This window comes from Oryx dammah, unplaced genomic scaffold (genome assembly GCF_014754425.2).
Source record: "Oryx dammah isolate SB20612 unplaced genomic scaffold, SCBI_Odam_1.1 HiC_scaffold_4, whole genome shotgun sequence".
Taxonomy (NCBI): Eukaryota; Metazoa; Chordata; class Mammalia; order Artiodactyla; family Bovidae; genus Oryx; species Oryx dammah.
Window position 1 is genome coordinate 28,567,887 of NW_024070188.1, and position 14,968 is coordinate 28,582,854.

At 42.2% G+C, this 14,968-nt stretch overlaps 2 protein-coding genes across 8 annotated transcripts in view; one reads left to right on the forward strand and one right to left on the reverse strand.

The window, feature by feature from the left end:
- CEP57L1 (centrosomal protein 57 like 1) overlaps positions 1 to 13,556 on the reverse strand; it is an 83,957-nt gene extending 70,401 nt beyond the window's left edge. For 2 of the 6 annotated variants that reach the window (XM_040238540.1, XM_040238537.1), the window contains exon 1: positions 13,382 to 13,550. Coding sequence is in view for 2 of the 6 variants with exons in the window: in XM_040238536.1 (XP_040094470.1) it covers positions 13,161 to 13,163 (3 nt within the window). In the remaining 4 variants the exon portion in view is untranslated. Of the gene's footprint in view, positions 1 to 13,160; positions 13,258 to 13,381 lie in introns of those variants that run through there. The other 4 variants (XM_040238536.1, XM_040238539.1, XM_040238541.1 and 1 more) reach the window with 4 other exon arrangements.
- A 330-nt stretch (positions 13,557 to 13,886) lies between these two features.
- The window catches only part of SESN1 (sestrin 1), a 113,374-nt gene continuing 112,292 nt past the window's right edge, over positions 13,887 to 14,968 (forward strand). Inside the window, exon 1 of one of the 2 annotated variants that reach the window (XM_040238547.1) lies at positions 13,887 to 14,930. In XM_040238547.1, coding sequence (XP_040094481.1) covers positions 14,649 to 14,930 — 282 coding nt within the window. In that variant the 5' untranslated portion in view covers positions 13,887 to 14,648. The remainder of the gene's footprint in view (positions 14,931 to 14,968) is intronic. The other variant, XM_040238550.1, reaches the window with a different exon arrangement.

The window sequence follows — 14,968 nt, forward strand, 5'->3', positions numbered from 1 at the left end:
CAATGGTTACGAGTAAGCTTTGGATCAACTCTAGCATTTTTTTTAAGCTATGCAAGGGTAAAATAATATATGTGCAAAGCATTTAAGAGAGTGCCTGAAACACAGAAGCTCACAGACATGGTAGATTAAAAGCAAAATAAAACAAAATATTGTAATAATTTCCAAATATACATATCTAGCTCAGACCTCACTGCTGAGCTCAAAATGTATCCACATATGAAACATGGGGCCTATGAAAACTTAGAAATAAGATTACCCTCTGAAAGCTAAACTATCAATCTGTACATAATGGACCAGAGCAGATATATGCAAAGTTGGCTTAAAGAGACAGAATGACTCCAAGACTAGAGACTAGGTTACAATATAAATGTTTCAACATATTTAAAGACAGAATGTTTTCATCAAAAAGAAGAGTTGTCAAAGAATGGAAAAAGCAGCCTAAAGAGGTAAAAACTGGAGGCAATCTTAAGTTCTGCTGTAAAGGTTCTCATAGCTTAATGTTATCAAGTGACCACAGCATATATCTAATTTCCTTTGTTCCGAGTCTAAGCTCCTAAGCAACCTGGTGATTTCTCATATACTTTTCCTACAGAGAAAATCCCTTAGTCAGAGAATCAGTATGCTATGTACTTGACAAATATCTCAAAGAATTCAATAATTTGGCATACTAATAAATTCATCGGTCAGGTGTGTATGTGTATCTCACAAACTCTGGTGCACTTACCAAGACTGTGTTTGTAAGTGCACAAGACTTAGGAGCCTTGTACAAAGCCCAGAGATAAATCCATGCACCTACAGACACCTTATCTTTGACAAAGGAGGCAAAAATATACAATGGAGAAAAGACAATCTCTTTAACAAGTGGTGCTAGGAAAACTGGTCAACCACGTGTAAAAGCATGAAACTAGAACACTAACAACATACACAATAAACACAAAATGGATTAAAGATCTAAATGTAAGACCAGAAACTATAAAACTCTTAGAGGAAAACATAAGCATAATACTCTCTGACATAAATCACAGTAAGATCCTCTATGAACCACCTCCCAGAGTAATGGAAATATAAACAAAAATAAACAAATGGAACCTAATTAAACTTAAAAGCTTTTGCACAACAAAGGAAATGATAAGCAAGGTGAAAAGGCAGCCTTCAGAATGGGAGAAAATAATAGCAAATGAAACAACTGACAAAGAATCAATCTCCAAAATATACAAGCAGCTCATGCAGCTCAATACTAGAAAAATGAACAACCCAATCAAAAAGTGGGCCAAAGAACTAAACAGACATTTCTCCAAAGAAGACATATAGATGGCTAATAAACACATGAAAAGATGCTCAACAGCACTCATTATTAAAGAAATGCAAATCAAAACCACTATGAGGTATCATCTCATGCTGGTCAGAATGGCCACCATCAAAAAGTCTAAAAACAATAAATGCTGGAGAGGGTGTGGAGAAAAGGGAACCCTCTTACACTGTTGGTGGGAATTCAAACTGGTACAGACACTATGGAGAACAGTGTGGAGATTCCTTAAAACACTGGAAACAGAAATGCCATATGACCCAGCAATCCCATTGCTCAGCATACACACCAAGGAAACCAGAATTGAAAAAGACACATGTACCTCAATGTTTATTGCAACACTGTTTACAATAGCTACAACATGGAAGCAACCTAGATGTCTTGTCCATTGACAGATGAATGGATAAGGAAGTTGTGGTACATAAACACAATGGAATTTTACTTAGTTATAAAAAAGAATGCATTTGAGTCAATTCTAATGAGGTGGATGAACCTGGAACCTATTATACAGAGTGAAGTAAGGCAGAAAGAGAAACACCAATAGAGTATATTAATGCATATATATGGAATTTAGAAAAACAGTAATGCTGATCCTAGGTGCAAGGCAGCAAAAGAGACACAGATGTAAAAAACAGACTTTTGGACTATATGGGAGAAGGCGAGTGTGGGATGATTTCACAGAATAGCATTGAAACATGTATATTACCATATGTAAAACAGATGGCCAGTGCAAGTTTGATGGATGAAGCAGGGCACTCAAAGCCAGTGGTCTAGGACAACCCAAAGGCATGGGGTGGGGAGGGAGGTGAAAGGGGGATTCAGGACGGGGGGCCACATGTGCACCCGTGGCTGATTCATGTCAATGTATGGCAAAAACCACCACAATATTGTAAAGTAATTACCCTCCAATTAAAATAAATAAATTTATTAAAAAAAAACACTGATCATACCTCAAGAAACAAGAAAAAAGTCAAATAAATAACCTAACTCTACACCTAAAGCAACTAGAAAAGGAAGAAATGAAGAACCCCAGGGTTAGTAGAAGGAAAGAAATCTTAAAAATTAGGGCAGAATTAAATGCAAAAGAAACAAAAGAGACCATAGCAAAAATCAACAAAGCCAAAAGCTGGTTCTTTGAAAGGATAAATAAAATTGACAAACCATTAGCCAAACTAATCAAGAAACAAGGGGAGAAAAATCAAATCAACAAAATTAAAAATGAAAATGGAGAGATCACAACAGACAACACAGAACTACAAAGGCTCATAAGAGACTACTATTAGCAATTATATGCCAATATAATGGACAACGTGGAAGAAATGGACAAATTCTTAGAAAAGTACAACTTTCCAAAACTGAACCAGGAAGAAATAGAAAATCTTAACAGACCCATCACAAGCACAGAAATTGAAACTGTAATCAGAAACCTTCCAGCAAACAAAAGCCCAGGTCCAGACAGCTTCACAGCTGAATTCTACCAAAAATTTAGAGAAGAGCTAACACCTATCCTACTCAAACTCTTCCAGAAAATTGCAGAGGAAGGTAAACTTCCAAACTCATTCTATGAGGCCATCATCACCCTATTACCAAAACCTGACAAAGATGCCACACAAAAAAAGAAAACTACAGGCCAATATCACTGATGAACATAGATGCAAAAATCCATAACAAAATTCTAGCAATCAGAATCCAACAATACATTAAAAAGATCATACACCATGACCAAGTGGGCTTTATCCCAGGGATGCAAGGATTCTTCAATATTCGCAAATCAATCAATGCAATACACCACATTAACAAATTGAAAAATAAAAGCCATATGATTATCTCAATAGATGAAGAGAAAGCCTTTGACAAAATTCAACATCCATTTATGATTAAAAAAAAAACTCTCCAGAAAGCAGGAATAGAAGGAACATACTGCAACATAATAAAAACTATATATGACAAACCCACAGCAAACATTATCCTCAATGGTGAAAAATTAAAAGCATTTCCCCTAAAGTCAGTAACAAGACAAGGGTGCCCACTTTCACCATTACTATTTAACATAGTTTTGGAAGTTTTGGCCACAGCAATCAGAGCAGAAAAAGAAATAAAAGGAATCCAAATTGGAAAAGAAGAAGTAAAACTCTCACTGTTTGCAGATGACATGATTCTACATAGAAAACCCTAAAGACTCCACCAGAAAATTACTAGAGCTAATCAATGAATATAGTAAACTTGCAGGATATAAAATCAACACACAGAAATCCCTTGCATTCCTATACACTAATAATGAGAAAATAGAGAAATTAAGGAAACATTTCCATTCAACAATGCAATGAAAAAATAAAATACTTAGGAATATATCTACCCAGAGAAACTAAAGACCTATATATAGAAAACTATAAAACACTGGTGAAAGAAATCAAAGAGGACACTAACAGATGGAGAAATATACCGTGTTCATGGATCGGAAGAATCAATATAGTGAAAATGAGTATACTACCCAAAGCAATCTATAGAGTCAATGCAATTCCTATCAAGCTACCAATGGTATTTTTCACAGAGCTAGAACAAATAATTTCACAATTTGTACGGATATATACAAAAAACCTCGACTAGCCAAAGCAATCTTGAGAAAGAAGAATGGAACTGGAGGAATCAACCTGCCTGACTTCAGGCTCTACTACAAAGCCACAGTCATCAAGACAGTATGGTACTGGCACAAAGACAGAAATATAGATCAACGGAACAAAATAGAAAGCCCAGAGATAAATCCATGCACCTATGGACACCTTATCTTTGACAAAGGAGGCAAGAATATACAATGGATTAAAGACAATCTCTTTAACAAGTGGTGCTGGGAAAACTGGTCAACCACCTGTAAAAGAATGAAACTAGAACACTTTGTAACACCTTACACAAAACTAAACTCAAAATGGATTAAAGATCTAAACGTACGATCAGAAACTATAAATCTCCTAGACGAAAACAGAGGCAAAACACTCTCCAACACAAATCACAGCAGGATTCTCTATGACCCACCTCCCAGAATACTGGAAATAAGAGCAAAAATAAACAAATGGGACCTAATTAAATGTAAAAGCTTCTGCACAACAAACGAAACTATAAGCAAAGTGGAAAGACAGCCTTCAGAATGGGAGAAAATAATAGCAAATGAAGCAATTGACAAACAACTAATCTCAAAAATATACAAGCAACTCATGCAACTCAATTCCAGAAAAATAAACAACCCAGTCAAAAAATGGGCCAAAGAACTAAACAGACATTTCTCCAAAGAAGACATACAGATGGCTAACAAACACATGAAAAGATACTCAACATCACTCATTATCAGAGAAATGCAAATCAAAACTACAATGAGGTACCATTTCACACCAGTCAGAATGGCTACTATCCAAAAGTCTACAAGCAATAAATGCTGGAGAGGGTGTGGAGAAAGGGGAACCCTCTTACACTGTTGGTGGGAATGCAAACTAGTACAGCCACTATGGAGAACAGTGTGGCGATTCCTTAAAAAACTGGAAATAGAACTGCCTTCAGTTCAGTTCAGTTCAGTTCAGTTCAGTTCAGTCGCTTAGTTGTGTCCAACTCTTTTCGACCCTATGAATCGCAGCACGCCAGGCCTCCCTGTCCATCACCATCTCCCGGAGTTCATTCAGACTCATGTCCATCGAGTCCGTGATGCCATCCAGCCATCTCATCCTGGGTCATCCCCTTCTCCTCCTGCCCCCAATCCCTCCCAGCATCAGAGTCTTTTCCAGTGAGTCAACTCTTCACATGAGGTGGCCAAAGTACGGGAGTTTCAGCTTTAGCATCATTCCTTCCAAAGTAATCCCAGGACTGATCTCCTTCAGAATGGACTGGTTGGATCTCCTTGCAGTCCAAGGGACTCTCAAGAGTCTTCTCCAACACCACAGTTCAAAAGCATCAATTCTTCGGTGTTCAGCATTCTTCACAGTCCAACTCTCACAAACATACATGACCACAGGAAAAACCATAGCCTTGACTAGACAGACCTTAGTCAGCAAAGTAATGTCTCTGCTTTTGAATATACTATCTAGGTTGGTCATAACTTTTCTTCCAAGGAGTAAGCGTCTTTTAATTTCATGGCTGTAGTCACCATTTGCAGTGATTTTGGAGCCCCCAAAAATAAAGTCTGACACTGTTTCTACTGTTTCCCCATCTATTTCCCATGAAGTGATGGCACCAGATGCCATGATCTTCGTTTTCTGAATGTTGAGCTTTAAGCCAACTTTTTCACTCTCCTCTTTCACTTTCATTAAGAGTCTTTTGAGTTCCTCTTCACTTTCTGCCATAAGGGTGGTGTTATCTGCATATCTGAGGTTATTGATATTTCTCCCGGCAATCTTGATTCCAGCTTGTGTTTCTTCCAGTCCAGCGTTTCTCATGATGTACTCCGCATAGAAGTTAAATAAGCAGGGTGATAATATACAGCCTTGACGTACTCCTTTTCCTATTTGGAACCAGTCTGTTGTTCCATGTCCAGTTCTAACTGTTGCTTCCTGACCTGCATACAGAACTGCCTTATGACCCAGCAATCCCACTGCTGGGCATACACACCAAGGGAACCAGAATAGAAAGAGACACATGTACCCCAATGTTCATCGCAGCACTGTTTATAATAGCCAGGACATGGAAGCAACCTAGATGTCCATCAGCAGATGAATGGATAAGAAAGCAGTGGTACATATACACAATGGAGTATTACTCAGCCATTAAAAAGAATACATTTGAATCAGTTCTAATGAGGTGGATGAAGTTGGAGCCTATTATACAGAGTGAAGTAAGCCAGAAAGAAAAACACCGATACAGTATACTAATGCATATATATGGAATTTAGAAAGATGGTAACGATAACTCTGTATGTAAGACAGCAAAAGAGACACAGATGTATAGAACAGTCTTTTGGACTCTGTGGGAGAGGGAGAGGGTGGGATGATTTGGGGCAATGGCATTGAAACATGTATAATATCATATATGAAACGAATCGCCAGTCCAGGTTTGATGCATGATACTGGATGCTTGGGGCTGGTGCACTGAGACGACCCAGAGGAATGGTATGGGGAGGGAGGAGGGAGGGGGGTTCAGGATGGGGAACATGCGTATACCTGTGGCGGATTCATCTTGATGTATGGCAAAACCAATACAATAATGCAAAGTAATTAGCCTCCAATTAAAATAAATAAATTTATATTAAAAAAACACTGATCACAGATCAGAATAACAAATATAATAATAATGATTTTAAATACTGCGACAATTACCACTATGTGACAGAGACATGAAGTTAGCAAATGCTGTAGAAAAAATGGTGCCGATGTACTTGCCCAATACAATGTTGGGCAAGTATATAAAAGTCCAATTTGTAAAAAAAATAAAAATAAAAAAGCATTACTTGTGAAGAACAATAAAAACAGGTATACCTGTTTTTTTTAAAAAAAGATTTAGGAGCCGTGGTTTTTTAATGAATTTCATAGTGAAGGCCTCTTGTTGGAGTACAGCCAGTCAGCCTTTTCCTTGACTAGAGTACTATTCATTTAAAGCAGGAACTCCTCTACATATCCTCTACTTTGTGTCCAGTCAATATCAGACTCTTTGCGAGCCCATGGACTGTAGCCCACCAGGCTCCTCCGTCCATGGAATTTTCCAGAATACTGGAGTGGGTTACCATTTCCTACTCTAGGGGATCTTTCCAACCCAGGGATTGAACCCACATCCCTTGTGTCTCCTGCATTGGCAGGAGGATTCTTTTCCACTTAGGGCCACCTGAGAAGCCTCATCCTCTACTCTATACTATAAATACGTGTGACTATCTTATAACAGGATGAGATATGTAGGAACATGATAAAAATTATTAGCAAATCCAATTTCATGAGGGTGAACACTACAATTTACTAGCAATAAGTTTGCTCTGTTAAGACTACTTTTCTAAAATGTTGCATTATAAAATACCTTCTTCCATTCATTAATTATCTCATGTTTTTGTGAACAGGTAAATATGCAACACCTTTGAAAATTCTGACATTAACATTTTTCTTCCATTCTTTCAAATATTTAGTAAGTTCATTCTGTCAGGTACTGTACTCAGAGCTGGAGGTGATTTGCAAAAACTGGCACAGCTGCTGCTCTTGCTTGCTAACACTTAGAAGCAGACATATTTCAATCAAATTATCATACTAACAATTGTAAAACTACATTTGTGACTTACTAGCAAGTAAAGGTGGAGAAGGAAATGGCAACCCACTCCAGTATTCTTGACTAGAGAATCCTGTGGATAGAGGAGCCTGGTGGGCTGCTGTCCGTAGGGTCGCACAGAGTTGGACATGACTGAAGTGACTTAGCAGCAGCAGCAAGTAAAGGTATAGGGCACAATAAGAGTATGTAATAGGGGCATTTAATCAAATCAGGTAAATTTCCTGACCCAAGGATCGAACCCAGGTCTCCCACATTGCATGCATAATCTTTATGGTCTCAGTCACCAGAGAAACCCCAAGATTATTGGACTGGGTAGCCATGCCCTTTTGAGAGGATCTTTCTGACTCAGGGATCAAACCCAGGTCTCCTGCATTGCAGGCAGATTCTTTAGCATCTGAGCTATCAAGGAAGCTCATAAACTTCTCTGAGTAAGTGATATTTCACCACAGATCTATAGCACAGGAGTCAGAGACTAGTCTGAACAAAGAAAACGGTACAGGAGGTGCTGCATCCATATTCAGTGTCTCTAGCTCTTCTCCTGAAAGTTGCTCAGTTGTGTCTGACTCTTTGTGACCCCATGGACTATACAGTTCATGGAATTCTCCAGGCTAGAATACTGGAGTGGGTAGCCTTTCCCTTGCTCCAGGGGATCTTCCCAACCCAGGGATTGAACCCAGGTCTCCCACATTGCAGGCAGATTCTTTACCAGCTGTGCCACAAGGGAAGCCCAAGAATACTGGAGTGGGTAGCCTATCCCTTCTTCAGTGGATCTTCCTGACCGAGGAATCAATCTGCAGTCTGCTGCATTGCAGGTGGATTCTTTACCTACTGAGCTATCAGGGAAGCCCAGCTCTTCTATTCTCTCTTAAATAAAACACCCTTCTGGCTTTCAAGATCCTCAGTGAGCTCCATGTTGCTGTATGCAGGGATCAGTTATCCTTATACCACTTGACTTAAAGCAGCATTTAACATAGCATTCCTTCCTCCTCAGCCACTTTCACTTGGCTTCTAGGATATCATGCTCTAGGTTTTTCTCTCTGTTCACTGGCCACTCTTGCACAGTCATCAGTTGCAGGTCACTCCAAATTGATCCAGACTCCACGGAGTGCCTCTTTCTGTGATATCAACTATTCTCAGTCTTTATCTACTATCAAAACACTACTGGCGGGGGCGGGGGGGCAGGTGGGCAGGGAACTACAGTGAAATCCAAAATTGTATCTAAGCCAGATCTTTACCCTCATCTCCAGACTCATTTACCAAACTGCCTACTCCATATCTCTACTGTAATATCTTAGAGTCATCTCAAACATAAAATAGCCAAACTAAACTCCTGATCTACCCATTTACCCCCAAACACGAATCTGGAGACTTTCCCATTACATTGGCAATTCCTTGCTTGTAGTTGCTCAAGGTAAAAAATTGTAATCATCTTTGACTCTTTTACTTTCAAAACCTCATAGCCAATCTGTCAGCAAACCTGTTGGCTCTACTTTCATAATACATCCAGACCCTGGCCTCTTCCCACTGCCTCCACTGTTATTATCCTGGCCCACTACCACTAACATTTTTCACCTGGACTATTAGCTTACTATTAGTGTCTCTGCTTCTACCCTTGCTTCTCCGTGGTCCACGAACAACACAATTTAAAAGAAGTAATCAATTTAAAAAATCAGATTATGCAACCCATCTGCTCAAAACCTTCCAACAGCTTCCTGCCTCAATCAAAAAAGTCAAAATTTCTTTCAGTAATCTACATGACCTCCTTCCTCTGTGACCTCATGCTATTCTCTCTTCCCACACTGCTATTTGTCAAATGTGAGGACCTGCAGGTCTTTGTACTGGCTGTTCTCTTCATAGAAAATTCTTACTCCAGGCCTCTGCATGACTTTCTCCTCCTATTTCAGATCCCGTCAAATGTCTGCTCCTTGATTAGGTCTTCTCTGACCACCTTATTTAAAAGTGAAACTTGCCCCCCAAAACCTAGAACTCTCTATTCCCCTTCTGAGTTGGTTCTTCTTTTTTCTCCACTGCATTTGTCTTCACTCCCAATATGTCACATATTTACTGTCTATATCTCCTTACTAGAATGCAAAATTATGAGTAAGGACTTTTGTACATTGTGCTCAGTAGTATAACATCAATGTCCTATTACATAGTAGGTACTCAACAGATAGTTGTTGAGTGAACAAATGGATAAAAAGGAATAGGAGAAACAGTGACTAAAAGATCTGTATGACTGAAGCACATAAAGTTGGAGAGTGGTATGCTAGGTGAGGTGGAAAGGGGCCAAATGACATTAGGTTTTATAAAGAAATTTTGCCTTTAAGATTAAGGTAAGACATCACTACATAGTTTTAAGAGAAATTTGCATTTCAAAAAGATTATTCTGGCTGCTGTGTGGAGAAGTGAAGTGAAGTGAAGTGAAGTCGCTCAGTCGTGTCCGACTCTTTGTGACCCCGTGGACTGTTGCCCACCAGGCTCTTCTGTCCATGGGATTCTCCAGGCAAGAATACTGGAGTGGGTTGCCATTTCCTTCTCCAAGGGATCTTCCTAACCCAGGGATCGAACCGAGGTCTCCAACATTGCAGGCAGATGCTTTAACCTCTGAGCCACCTAATGGAGAACCCCCAGGCTGAATAATCACTATTGCAATGGTAATGGCAAGAGATTATGGCACTTTAGAAAAGACTGCTTATGTAGATTCAGGGAAAAGGATGGATTTGGGTGTTTGGGAGATAAAATTCATAAGACTTAACAAAATCACTGCTGATGGTGACTGCAGCCATGAAATTAAAAGACGCTTACTCCTTGGAAGAAAAGTTATGACCAACCTAGATGGCATATTCAAAAGCAGAGACATTACTTTGCCGACTAAGGTCTGTCTAGTCAAGGCTATGGTTCTTCCAGTGGTCATGTATGGATGTGAGAGTTGGACTGTGAAGAGGGCTGAACACCGAAGAATTGATGCTTTTGAACTGTGGTGTTGGAGAAGACTCTTGAGAGTCCCTTGGACTGCAAGGAGATCCAACCAGTCCATTCTGAAGGAGATCAGCCCTGGGATTACTTTGGAAGGAATGATGCTAAAGCTGAAACTCCAGTACTTTGGCCACCTCATACAAAGAGTTGACTCATTGGAAAAGACTCTGATGCTGGGAGGGATTGGGGGCAGGAGGAGAAGGGGACGACCGAGGATGAAATGGCTGGATGGCATCACTGACTCGATGAACGGGAATCTGAGTGAACTCCGGGAGTTGGTGATGGACAGGGAGGCCTGGCGTGCTGCGATTCATGGGGTCGCAAAGAGTCAGACACAACTGAGCAACTGAACTAAACTGAACAATAATCTGGCTACACATGTATTAAGGTGTAGGAGCAAATTAACCAAGATGGTGGTGGTCAAGCTCTCTCGCCTCCACAGCCTCTCACTATTGCCCCATGTTTCATAAATACATGGTTATGTAACAGCTGAGATCACTTACAGCACTGCACATGCAGGTCAAGATGTACCCGCTTGGCCACCAGCCACTTTTTGCTCTGTAAACACATATAAGCTCCACCGGAAAAGCCGCTGCAGCTACATTATAGCTGTGTCCACTGGGTCAACCATGAGAGAATCCAGTGTGTCTGCTGTTATGGTTGCTACGCCAGTCAGGAGAGAATAAACATGTCTGTAGTTTCTATGGGTCCTTCAACTTTGTTCCAGCTTTCCTGCTTGCGCCTTGCCTATCCTGGGCTCAATGAACAGTGTAAACAGTGAGGAACAGTGAGGCAGAAGCACATTAAGAAACCAAGAATAAAGATTAGATTTCAAATTTTCATCACAAGTGGTTGGAGTTACCCTAAAGTGAAATATGGAACACTGGAGAACAATCAGAGGTGATAACCATGCATTTGGTTTTAGGCCTGCTGAATTTGAAGTGCTTGTGAGCTATCCAAGACCTATCTTGGAAATGCATATAACAAAGCTCAAAGGTAAAGCTGGATGGAGCTATACATTTAAGAGTCATAAGTGGTGGTGAAACCACAGCTACGAACGAGATCATATTAAATTACACAGTAAAAAGGAGACTTGGACTTAAGAAACTACCCTACCCTTTGTGGGCTGGATAAAGGAGGATGAGTCCCTCAAAAAGAAAAGAAAAAAACAGGTTTTTTGGATTTTGAACCATATTCGTAAGTTCTCTTTTTAAAAAAAATTGATTTAAGCCAGTAATCTCAGAATGTTGAAGGCTTCCCAAATTAAACCAATTCATCAGAACTCTTTTCAAAGATAGGTCACTTTCAGAAACCATCTGGAAAATTCACAGTACCATTCTACTTGCTGCTTGAAAATACATCAATATACAAAAAGCTATCTCTTCCAAAATATATATGACCTCGGCTTACTGCAGTTTCCTGAAATTACCTTCTCTCTCTTTTGCTCAGGGCTTCACCATATGCTGTTCTTCTGGCCCTCTTTCCCCAAGATGAAGATTTTCCTAACTTTCCAAAACTTGGCTAAGTGATCTTTTTTCTGTCCATCCCAATAATATATCATAGTGCTGTATGTTTAATGTGTGTACTGTGTGTTTAACCATTAGATGTCTTTTCCACTGTTGTATATTTAGTACCTAACAAGGCTAAATTTTTAGAGACACATCTATTCTGCAACTTTAAACAGTTAAAATCTAATTTGGTTATCAGTCCGTTGCCTGGCGTGCAGCTGTCCATGGGGTCGCAGAGTCAAAAAGATGGAGCTACTGAACAACCACTGCTGCTGCTGCTAAGTCGCTTCAGTCGTATCCGACTCTGTGCGACCCCATAGACGGCAGCCCATCAGGCTCCCCAGTCCCTGGGATTCTCCAGGCAAGAATACTGGAGTGGGTTGCCATTTCCTTCTCCAATGCATGAAAGTGAAAAGTCAAAGTAAAATTGCTCAGTCGTGCCCGACTCTTAAGAGACCCCATAGACTGTAGCCTGCCAGGCTTCTCCGTCCATGGGATTTTCCAGGCAAGAATACTGGAGTAGGTTGAACCACTGACAACCGTTCAAACGTTGACTTTCCTCTAGAGGAATGACTCAAATGGTAATTTGTAAACAAACAATTGAATCTTTAAAACGTACTAAATTTTGGAGATTCTTTTCATACGGTATCCTTAAGGCCTGCAAAAATTCATATTTAGGAATACCAGGGATTCTTTCCCCTTGAGTCTCATACAAAATGGATTTGACAGCTTTCTTTGAATGCCTGGCTTGGGATGTCATTCCAGCAAGTAAAGCACAGAACACCCCTGTACAATGGCAAACAAAGACTGCAACTGCACAGGGATACCCAATCCATCACGCGCGAGCCCGCTTGGCAGGACGGAAGCAGAGGCAGCAGAGTGGAGCACCGGTTTCCACAGCATCCCCCTTGTCTGGCCTTACGCCTCACCCTCCGACCCTCAGGATAGCGACCATTCCCAAATTCTCGCCTCGACGCGGGAGAACTGGACACCCGGACTAGTCCTTCCCAACTTAGATTACTCATAGAAGTCCCTGGACTAAGACTTACAGTCCTAGATGGCTCGGTTTCTAAAATCCCAGAGGAAATGGAGGAAGGGAAAAAATCCTGTCAAGGAAAAGTGGCAGCCAAGCCCACAGTGCTCACCATGCCGACGCTCTCAGTCAATCCTTGTCAGCGATAACCGTTGGCTCGCAGGCCGCCAAACGCAATGTCGCAGTGGCTCTTGGGGGCTGTAGTTTTTGCCGCAAACGAAATGCGCAGACAGCACCCAAACTACCTTTCCCAGAAGTCAATGCGAGCACGCCGTGCTTCCTTAAATCTGGGGTTTGGCGTAATAAAGCCAGCGTTCTTAGTTTTAGACTGACCTTAAACTTAGATTCAGGCACTTTCAGGTGTACGTCTGTGCACACTTTCTTTTCCCTGTTTGTGTTGTCTGTGATAGCGTACTTCAACCTCCCCTCACTTTCTTTTCTCCCCCTTTTTCGGGACAAGGAAGCCAAACGCCAGGGGATAGAAAACGCTCCCCGGCGCAGATTAAGTGCCTCTTAAAGCGCATGCGCCTTGCTTGCTGTCACGCTTGCGTAGCAACCGGCAGCGGTTGGCGGCCGCGCGCGGACTTGGGGTCTGGAGGTAGCCAGTGGGTGGGCGGGACTTTTTCCAATGGCTTTGCCTCCGCGGGTCGCGTCTACTAGGGCGGGGAAGAGGGCGCAGGGGCAGGGGAGGCTCCTGGTTTGTGCCGGGCGGAGAAAGGGGAGGGGCTGGGGGGTGAGGACCCCATCTTCCCTCCCCGCTCCCGCCCTCTGGGCAGAGCCCCACAGATGAGGCTGGGCGAAGGGGCGGGCTCTGTGCCGCGGGCCCCGCCGCTCCGTCAGCTTCGCGGCCCAGCCCTGCGCTCGGGGACTGCGGGGCTGCCCTGTGCCCGTCTGGCTTGGAGGGCGGTGGGCGAGGACGCAAGGATTGGAACAGAAGCGGCATCTGCCCAGGGCACCCGGAACCGTTAGGACAGGAGACGCTTTTCCTCCAACGCTACCGAGACAGCGGCTGCACAAGGCTGCCGCCCCCCGGGAGCGTCAGGGTCTCTGGCCGTGGCGGCCAGCGAGCCAGGGTTCCGCAAGCCTTCCCAGCCAGCGCCGGGCCGAGAGGGAGGAGCTGCAGAAGGCGGGGACTGGTGCCGGAGGAGGGGCGGGGTGGGAACGCTCCCGAGAACACCGTGGCTGCTCTGACAAAAAACACCGAATGGCTGGAGAGCGTTCAACTGTTACCAGCCTTTTTGGGCAGAGCACGAGTTTGACAGCTCCCCAACGTGAGGATATCCGCTGACCCCGCGGGTCGCTGGAGAATACTTTCCCGACACTGGCTGTGCAGAAAGCCAGCGCTGTAAGGTTTCAACTTGCCAACTTTTTTTTCCAGTCTCTGGCCAGAAGACTGCCCCTCCGGGTAAAAGGAGAGGGCGAGCTGTATTGTAGCTCGAAGAGACGCTTCTGGTTCCAAATGTCACCCAGACGTGTTTTTTCATGACGATTCTAGTTCTCTGATTCCATTCTTATATTTCTCGTTTTAAAAATATAAAGTGCTTTGGGGGGCATGCTGAAAGTTAACTGAAGACGGCAAAGAAAAAACTCCACGGTTGTCATGGCTGAAGGAGAGAATGAAGTGAGATGGGATGGACTGTGCAGTAGAGATTCAACTACTAGAGAGACAGCTCTGGAAAACATTAGGCAAATCATTGTGAGAAAAACCGAGTGTCTTCGTTTGGTGAAAGAGACACCTTATCGGAGTCCAGCAGACGGCCTTTCAAATGCTGTTTCTTTGGATGGACTGAATAAGCTTCTTGCTCATCTGCTTATGCTTTCTAAGAGGTGTCCCTTTAAAGATGTGAGAGAGAAAAGCGAGTTTATCCTGAAGAGCGTCCAGGTAAGAAAGAGCATTTTAAGTACAACCATTTATCTAGT